We start from the raw sequence: 9267 nt of genomic DNA on the forward strand, positions 1-9267 counted from the left end.
TTATTGCTTGCGTATCCAAATCTGGTGTGCGGTACAATTGGTCTTGCTGATGCTTTGTGTGTTCCACATAAACTGACATAAACTGAGAGCAACACCAGCCACCCAGGAATAGCGGAGAAATTCCCATTATCGGGCATAAAATAGTGATTGTAATTGATTCTTGTAACTAGATCGGCAAGACGGGGAAAATGACCTACATCGAGCTTGAAAGAAAAATCTGCAGCGGACATAAAAAAGAATACTTGTTGAATCTAAAGAAGAAGAAGAAAGTACTGCAGCAGGCTGACGCTGATCTTTTGCTAGTAGCAAATAGATTGGAGTTAGATCTAGCCTCAGGAGAAATACGGCACTCATCAAATTGATTCTGAATCCCATCGACTTCCATCTCGCATCGTGTTCGTGTCCTCACAACTGGAGTCGAGCCAATCCAAGGATAGGTCTTGACTCATTGGCAATGAGGGCCTGGCATTGTACTTGAGCACAATAATATCCAATGGAAATTTTTCTATAGTAAAAATTCTTTACATGCAATTGGCATGAACTTAAATCCCTTATTGACCACCTAAAAAAACGTTATTCCCATAGATACTATTTTGTGCTAAACTGTAATCCTTTCCATAGGTAATTGATTGAGTAAGCATATGAACATCGAGATGTTAGTATTGTTCTACTAGTTATTCTCAAATCATAGAGGTGATCACAATAAGCGAATGGGAGGCTCGGCGAGGAAGAAGGTGGCGGCGATGGATCTTTGATCGAGAAACGGATGGTGCATGCAGTCTGCTGTGTGTGTTGCTCTGTGTGTGGGTGATGTGGATTGCGTGGTTGCTGGCTGGTACTGCTTGGTGAGCTAGCTGGCTGCACACGTGTGCTCGACTACGAATGGGGGCCGGATATGGGCTTGGTTCGGTCTAGCTCGAGCTGGCTCGTTAGGCTAACGAGTCAGTTCGGCTCGGCTCGTTAATATTACGAGTTAGAGGGACAGCTCAGCTCGGTTCGTTTAGCTCGCGAGCTACTAAAAAATAGGACATACATGTTTATAATGTTCATGCCATAATAATTTCAGAAGTTGACGTTCACCATTATACAACCATACATGATTAATACATATCAGTTTCATCAAAAGTATCAACCATGCAACATAGCTGGTCCATCCATGATCCATGCAGTTCCAGCATACATACTAGTGGCTTGCCACCACATATTTAGAAAAATCCACAAATTCAATGTCAGCATCATCATCTTCTCCCTGGAAAACAATTCATAAATCAACATTTAAGTACCACAACCATTATAAAATTAAAATTTATATGAAACGGCTGAAAATAAGGATTACATATCAATGTAATAAGTATACATTTCTAGGTCAGCATCATCATCTTCTGGATTTATGGTTATGGGCTGATGGGTCTCAGCTCGTTTAAGCTTGTGAGTAGCTCGCGAGCTGGCTCGTTAAAACAGCGAGCTAGATTTCCAGCTTAGCTCATAAAAAAGTTAAAACGAGCCAAACCGAGCCGAGCCGAGCCAAGCCGGACACAAGTCGAGCGAGTTGACGAGCCACTTTTATTTTCTCCCGCACTAAGGGCAAGTCTGCCAGATACTACTCACACGTGCTCCTTTCGTTCCCTTTTATCTTGCGTGAGAGGAGAGTTTTCAGGTACCAAGATACTATTTACTGTCCCTTGCAATTAACACTTTGCTGTTTTTCCTCCGTATTGTTCTCTACTAAAATATAGCAGCGAGTGCATAAAACAGCCATGCATGCATGCACGCACGCAACGCTCCGTGTTTTGACTAGGCGTAGTAATGACTACTACCCTCGTTACGTCAGCCCGCACCTGTTGTGTTATTGTGGCCAAACCAAAAAAAGAAAAAGAAAAGAAGGTTGCCTGCCAGATAAAAGGGAACTGAGGGAGTAACTAGACCTCAAATGAATAGATTTGTCTGAAGTTCCAACTTCTAAGGTTGCATATTAGTGAACTAATCTATATCATGCGTTTAGTTGGAAGACAAAATGATATTTTTGATGTACAGCCAAGACTATCAATATATGATTAACAATGGCGTCAAATAAATTAAAATATAACATATAGTGTGGCATTGATTAGACGACAGATAAGAATAAACTTTTAGCCAATGCCTAAAAATTTAGAATAGATAAACAGACCAAACTTCTATTTCTTTTAATTTTAAAGAAGGACAATAATATATTTGTTTGAGCCGAGATCGAGAACCAAGAGAATTTTGATACTTGGCACGGAGTTACCCAACACAAGTTGGGTACCCAAAAAGCCCAACTCCATGGATGGCAAATCGGGAAATGACCCAGCGATCCGCAGCCCGGAGGCCCTGGCTTTGACCTAAATACCCCTCCCCCGCCGCCCCCCGTCTTCGACCATTGCCCCTCGCGGCCTCGCCTCGCCTTCCCCCAATTTCTTTCCACGCCTCTTCCTCTCTTTGCCCTCGAGCCACTCCCCCTCCCTGCCCCTGCGCGGCCTTCAAATCCACCCGCTGTTTCCCCGCCCTCCCCTTGGCGCGCAGCTCCGGAGCGCCGGGCGCCGCGGCGCCGTGCGGTGGGTGGGCTCTGCTTCTTGGATCTCGGGCGGGACTGACTGGCCCGTCGGTCCCGTCGCTCTCTCGGCGATTCCGAATTTCCGATTGCTTGCTTGCTGATGGCTGTGGCTACTCCCGGTGCGATGGCTGCGTGAAGGTTGGATTGGGTCTGTCTCCTGTCGGCGACGGGATTGGTCTTGGCGAGGTTCCAGAAGCCGAATTGCTCTGCTGCTGTGTCTGTTGGGACTGGATAGCCGCCGGCGCCGCTGCGATTTCCTTTCCGGTGAGCTCTCGCGATGCTCCTGCCTTTGTTCCTGGATCTTGTCCCCCATGGGTTTCATCGCCTTTCAATTCGACTCGTTTGGTTGATGCTCTTTGCTGTGTCAGGCACTCTGTTTCTTGGCGCGGTGATACGCAGATATGGCGAGCCACGAGCTGGTCCTTGGGCACGGGCAGGACGCGGAGCTGGCGCTGGGGTCGAGCCACCACGACTTCGGCCAGGACCACGGGCTGGGTCTCGGCCACGCACACGACCTCGACCTCGGCGGCCACGCGCACGACCACGAGCTCGTCCTGGGCCAGTCGCAGGAGCACGACCACCAGCTCGTCCTCGGGCACCACCACGATGACGACCACCAGCTCGTCCTCGGGCACGACCATCACCACCACCACCACCACGGCCACCACGCCGGCGAGCTGGCTCTGAGGCAGGGCCATGAGGGGGACTCTGGGGCACTGGAACTGGAAGTGCAGGGCCAGCACCATGACGAGCTTGACTTGTCGGAGAGCCACGAGCTGACGCTTGCCGAGACGCACCACCTGGGCGTTGATCAGAATCTTGACCAGCTCTCACTCGAGCAGGCTCATGAGCTCGCGCTGCAGCCACATGATCTCTCCCAGGGTCCTCTTGCGGTCGCTCCTGTTGTCCAGTCACGGACCATGGTTGTGAGCCCTGAGTTTCAGCTCACAGTGGGGCAGGAGTTTCCAGATGTTATGAGCTGCCGCAGGGCCATCCGCAACACTGCCATCGCCTGCCACTTTGAGATACAGACGGTGAAGTCTGACAAGAGCCGCTTCACCGCTAAGTGTGCTGCTGAGGGCTGTCCGTGGCGTATACATGCAGCAAAACTCCCCGGTGTGCCCACCTTCTCCATCAGAACCATACATGACAACCACAGTTGTGTGGGGATCAACCATCTTGGCCATCAGCAGGCATCTGTTCAGTGGGTTGCAAACACTGTTGAAGAGAGGCTCCGTGAGAACCCACAATGCAAGCCCAAGGAAATTTTGGAAGAAATCCACAAGGCCCATGGGATCACACTATCCTACAAGCAAGCTTGGAGAGGTAAGGAGCGGATCATGGCTGCGGTTCGAGGGTCTTTTGAGGAAGGATACCGTCTCCTGCCTGAGTACTGTAGGCAGGTGGAAAGAACAAATCCAGGAAGTATAGCTCGAGTCTATGGGAACCCAGATGACAATTGCTTTCGGCGACTCTTCATATCATTCAATGCATCAATATTTGGTTTCGTCAATGCATGCCGTCCACTTATTGGGCTTGATAGGACCCTTCTGAAAAACAAGTATCTTGGTACCTTGTTTCTTGCCACTGGTTTTGATGGGGATGGTGCTCTCTTTCCTTTGGCATTTGGCGTGGTTGATGAGGAAACTGATGATAACTGGGTGTGGTTCTTGTCTGAGTTGCATGAGTTGCTGGAGAAGAACACAGAGAACATGCCAAGGCTCACCATCCTGTCAGATAGACGGAAGGGCATTACTGATGGAGTTGAATTCAACTTCCCAACTGCATTCCATGGGTATTGTATGCGTCATGTTAGTGAAACCTTCAAAAAGGAGTTCAACAATCCAGTGCTTGTCAACCTTCTCTGGGAAGCTGCTCATGCACTGACTGTGATAGAGTTTGAAACTAAGCTGCTAGAGATAGAGGACACGTCACCAGAAGCTGTTGTTTGGATAAGGCACTTACCTCCTCGTCTTTGGGCCACAGCTTACTTTGAGGGGACAAGGTATGGTCATCTAACAGCAAATATCACAGAGTCGCTAAATTCCTGGATACTGGATGCCTCTGGCCTTCCTATAATTCAGATGATGGAATGCATCCGTCGCCAGCTGATGACTTGGTTCAACGAGCGACGCGAAGCAAGCATGCAGTGGAACACAATCCTTGTGCCTGCAGCCGAGCGCCAGGTGCAAGAGGCCATTAAGCGTGCACGGGGCTACCAGGTGGCCCGGGCCAACGAGGCGGAATTCGAGGTCATCTCAGCTCACGAGGGAACAAACATTGTGGACATCCGCAACAGGTGCTGTCTGTGCCGGGGGTGGCAGCTCTATGGCGTGCCGTGTGCCCATGGTGTGGCGGCGCTCCTCTCCTGTAGGCAGAACGTCCACCGCTACACCGAGAGCTGCTTCACGGTGGCAACATACCGCAAGACATACTCGCAGACCATACACCCGATCCCAGACAAGACCCTCTGGAATGAAACGGCAGATCATGAAACAGCAGATCAAGGACAGGCTGACGAGATCAAGGTGCAGATGATCATCAACCCACCGAAGTCGCTGAGGCCCCCAGGACGGCCGAGGAAGAAGAGGGTACGAGCGGAGGATCGCGGGCGAGTCAAGCGGGTCGTTCACTGCAGCCGCTGCAACCAGACTGGACACTTCAGAACCACATGTGCTGCTCCAATATGAACAATGGCATGATGATGGTGCAAAATACCACTGCAACCACTTGAGAACTTCTTTGTTATTATTAATTATAGCTGCAGTATTCCTGTGACAAGTTAGTGTCTACTTGTGCAAGTTTCTTGCTTGCAGATGGTCTTCTTTGGTTATTATACTTGGCTACTGCTGTTGTTCTAGCATTAGTAGTTGAATAATGTCAATTTCAAGTTTGTTTCATAGCACTGGAAATCTGCAATGACTTTTTTTTAATAAATACCATCAAAAGAAACTGTGTGTAAAATACTGGTCCAAAGATGGCATTGTCTTCAGTTTAGCAAATCCCAATTTTGGCAAACGGTTCCGGGGGAGGAGCAACGTGTCGTAATAATTGCTGCTTGTTCTTCTAATTTTGTCACCAAATTTCTTTTGCTCAGATCTTTCAAATAGCTGTGGTTACTGTTATGCTGTATTTAATCCCTGACGAGAAAACTTAAGACAAAACGTAAGCGCAGCAACATCAGATTCTGACAAAATTCACATCGATGATACATGTACATTCTGCATGTTACAATACACAAGTTTCTTGTAATAACCAAAAAAAGGAGAGAACAAAATCAGCTCACCATTTACAAACTACATCAACGATCAGTACAAAATCAATCATATGCTCGGGGTCAGCTGAGCTTCCGCTACTTGTGGTGTCTGAGTGTCTAACCCGGGAAACTGGCCGATATCATGTCCTTCAACTGCATTTAGGTCCTCCTGCAGACCAATCGCAAACTCTTCAGGTCGATCTCCGTTGCTCACAAAGTAGTCAGCTATCTGAATTATCATCGCAAAAAAGAAAGCTATCTGCATTAGCAATTGAACTAACATTTATTTTCTTTTAGTCAACTATAATAAGCTTCTTATCAGCAACAAAGATGTGCTATAGAATGTTCTAAAAATAGCAAAGGATATCTGAATTTTACATGGTTTGCGAGCGACATCCCGCTTAAAACAGCCGCTTCTATGCTTGAACCAGTAAGCCAGTCACCGCAGATGCCTGCTCGCCCTAGGGGATCAAATATGCATGAAACTCCTGGAGTGTTCATGGGCAGAGCTGCACCCCTGTGATTTCAACGATAATTCATACTCGTGTTTTAACTTAATGGAGAAGTAGAAGTATAAAAGATATAAGGAATGGATTTGTTATACCATAACTGCACTCTTGTGTAAATTGGTTGCTGAAGAGATCCTTTGGATAACCCTAAAGCATGTTCTACTCCTCCAAGCATGTCTTCCTTCACCTTTTCTGCCGTGACTTTTGGGATATTTTCCTGAAATTAACAGCTTAACCCATTTGAGACGTCAACTGATAAAGCTGAAATAACTTGGAATCTTTATTCTGTCTGTCAAGCAATCAATAACGGGGGGGGGGGGGGGGGGGGGGGGGGGGGGGGGGTGGGGGGTGCAAGTGCAACAAAATGACATGACAAGAAAAATTGAAAAATTTCAGCAAACAAGACCTGTGGGACTTTATTTCTTTTTCCATAAGCAGCAGTACTGAAAAGTGTCCAGCACTCAGGTGTGCCTGTCTGCATTGGAAAAAGTTTGCGGGTATTGTTGCCCATCCAAGAGAGAGAATCGACATCTCTCACAAATGCTCCTTCAAATACTCCATGAGAATCAATACGTGGAACTGGAAGAGGATCTTCAAATGCCGCAAGGAGTGCCCAGACAGAACTGAGCTCTAGTCTCTGATCATTGATTGAATGAAACATGGTAAGAAATAGGAATTAAAGGATATATGTCTCATGAGTTCAAAATTATTTGCAATAGTAAAACCATGAAACCTTCATTTGTTTTGTTAGTAATGGCAATCCTGATGTAGAGAGCAGACGGTTGGCACATTTCCCTGATCAATGTGTAAGATGTCATTTAGAATGATAGGGTGAATGTACAAATATGGACGTGTCGCCAAACAAAAGGTTATCATACCAATGTGATAATTAGGCAATATTTTTTTACCATTTGTGCTATTTTATTCAATAATGTAGGCCATCGGGGTTGCATAAAACATGTGGAGCTATAGAGAGAACATAATTGAAAAGTCTGAACTTCAGAAATTTACTGCCTAACTTTCAAAAACTGAGCAAAATATGTAACCATGCTTTGGCGACAGAAACAGTATTTTCCCCATTAGAAAGGAGTTTGTACTGACCATTATGAGCTATCACAATGGCATCGTATTCACCACGAGGCTTTTCATTCTCAAACAAGCGCCACAAACCATTGAACGGCTCAAGTTTGCTTATCCAACAAGGCCTCAAAACTTTAATCATATCAGTCTGCAGAATGCATCATGTGACTCAGCAATTGGATTACCATTGATCAGCCAAGTGAAGAACTGAACATAACTCAAAGGTTCAGCAAACCATTGAGTTTTAACTTCATGCTACTTGGATTGAACTCTGAGAACAAAATCAGGACAAGTCTCTAGAGGAGGATATGATGTGCAATGTTTGGTGAATTCATGGTTAAAGCAACTGGATAGCAATGAATATGGATCACTTCATACTACTACACAACACTTCCATGGAGCTTGAATAAGGTGGAGTTAATCAGATATACCTCAGGCAGCATTGCATCTGCAAGTGGGCGCATCCCATTCACACCGATGTACCTCGGTGTCAACGAATGTATCGGCCTGAAACGGCCACCGGCTTCGAGCTCGCCGACCAAGCCACTCCACTCACGGACCAGCCCACTGTCGAGCCACTCGTCGACCAGCCTCTGGAACCTCTCGTCGCTCGCGGTGAAGAACTGCGCCGCGTGGTCGAACACCAGCTGCTCGCCGCCATCGACGAACCTAGTCGCCATCCTGCCCCCCAGGCCGTGCATCCCCTGCATCAGCAGCGAGCCTGTGCGGTGAGCCACTGAGCCTCCCGCGCTAGTGGATGGTGTGGAGGCAGGGGAGGGGAGGGGAGGCAAACGGGAGCGATACGAACCGTGTCGAAGACGACGGAGCGGACGCCGCGGGCGGCGAGGGCAGACGCGCAGGAGAGGCCGGAAGCGCCGCCGCCGATGACGGCGACGGTGGGGTCGGCGGGGACGGGGGTGGAGAACACGACCTGCTCCTGGTGGAAGCTCTTCTTGATTGCCGAACGCCGCGAGAACCCGGGCTTGCCGTGCCGCCCCCGCCGAGGGGCCGCCCTCGGCGGAGTCGCGCCTCCGCTGCCGGAGGCGGCCACCACCCTGGCGAGGTGGGCCACCGGGAGCGCGGTGGCAGCGGCGGCGATGGGAGGCGGCGGCATCACACTGCTCGACGAAATGCGGGAGCGCTATTGCGCGAACGGCGAACCGGACCGTTATCTGTTTATCGTAGGAAAAAGTCTACTTAACACCCACCTATTTCACCCCTCCAAACTATAAAACCGTCTATTTTACCCTCTAAACTTTTCAAAACCGTCTATTTTACTCCCCCAGACGGTTTTAGACAGTGGTTTTGCTACAGTAACGGTGGTCTGCTACGCTACCTGTGGTTTCACCTTTTTCTTTTTTTATTTATTTTCGCTAAATCCTCTTTTTTTATTTATTTTCGCTGAATCTTTGAAAAATCATAGTAAATCATAGAAGAATCATAAAATGGAAAATCCAATTTTGTTGGACTTCACATGAATAGATCTACATAGTTAACATATAATATGGTATGCTTTAGTACAAAGGTTTTGTTGTACCTTTAGATTAATTAGAAAATCTAATTTTGTCTGTAATTAATTAGAATTTATCTATAACTAAGTTATACATGGTCCAATGAGTACGAAATTTTTACTATAGTTCAAGCATACAATAATTAGTCTACCATAAAAATTTCACCATAATTGAACCACAAAAGCTACAGCTATGAATTGTTCCAATTAATTACAGACAAAATTGGATTTTCCAATTAATCTAAAACTACAGCAAAAATTTTGTACTAAAGCATATCATATTATATGTTCATTGTGTAGATCTACTCATGTGGAGTCCAACAAAATTAGATTTTCCATT

At 47.1% G+C, this 9267-nt stretch overlaps 2 protein-coding genes across 3 annotated transcripts; one reads left to right on the forward strand and one right to left on the reverse strand.

The window, feature by feature from the left end:
* The first annotated feature begins 2413 nt into the window (after positions 1–2413).
* Positions 2414–5472, forward strand: LOC136504188 (uncharacterized). The gene is made up of 2 exons (XM_066499041.1): positions 2414–2836; positions 2941–5472. The coding sequence occupies exon 2, from the start codon at positions 2974–2976 to the stop codon at positions 5260–5262; it is 2289 nt and encodes a 762-aa protein (XP_066355138.1). The 5' UTR covers positions 2414–2836; positions 2941–2973; the 3' UTR covers positions 5263–5472.
* A 278-nt stretch (positions 5473–5750) lies between these two features.
* On the reverse strand, positions 5751–9031 carry LOC136504236 (uncharacterized). 2 transcript variants are annotated; one of them, XM_066499092.1, is made up of 8 exons: positions 8226–9031; positions 7849–8121; positions 7439–7565; positions 7071–7132; positions 6744–6974; positions 6433–6554; positions 6207–6345; positions 5751–5997 (listed from the first exon to the last, which is right to left on the reverse strand). In XM_066499092.1, the coding sequence occupies exons 1-8, from the start codon at positions 8529–8531 to the stop codon at positions 5896–5898; spliced, it is 1362 nt and encodes a 453-aa protein (XP_066355189.1). In that variant the 5' UTR covers positions 8532–9031; the 3' UTR covers positions 5751–5895. The 2 variants fall into 2 exon arrangements, with proteins under 2 accessions (XP_066355189.1, XP_066355188.1); XM_066499091.1 differs by having other exon boundaries at positions 5751–6057; positions 8226–9023.
* Positions 9032–9267: the final 236 nt, after the last annotated feature.

Source organism: Miscanthus floridulus, chromosome 14, assembly GCF_019320115.1.
Source record: "Miscanthus floridulus cultivar M001 chromosome 14, ASM1932011v1, whole genome shotgun sequence".
Taxonomy (NCBI): domain Eukaryota; kingdom Viridiplantae; phylum Streptophyta; class Magnoliopsida; order Poales; family Poaceae; genus Miscanthus; species Miscanthus floridulus.

What these genes read in the sequence shown, in the direction of transcription:
- LOC136504236 (XM_066499091.1), bottom strand. Translation starts at nt 8,531, where the DNA reads ATGCCGCCGCCTCCCATCGCCGCCGCTGCCACCGCGCTCCCGGTGGCC. An exon ending in TACTAACAAAACAAATGAAG is followed by an intron (nt 6,975 to 7,070) that starts GTTTCATGGTTT and finishes ATCAATGATCAG; the next exon opens with AGACTAGAGCTCAGTTCTGT. An exon ending in GGATGTCGCTCGCAAACCAT is followed by an intron (nt 6,058 to 6,206) that starts GTAAAATTCAGA and finishes ATGATAATTCAG; the next exon opens with ATAGCTGACTACTTTGTGAG.
- LOC136504188 (XM_066499041.1), top strand. Translation starts at nt 2,974, where the DNA reads ATGGCGAGCCACGAGCTGGTCCTTGGGCACGGGCAGGACGCGGAGCTG.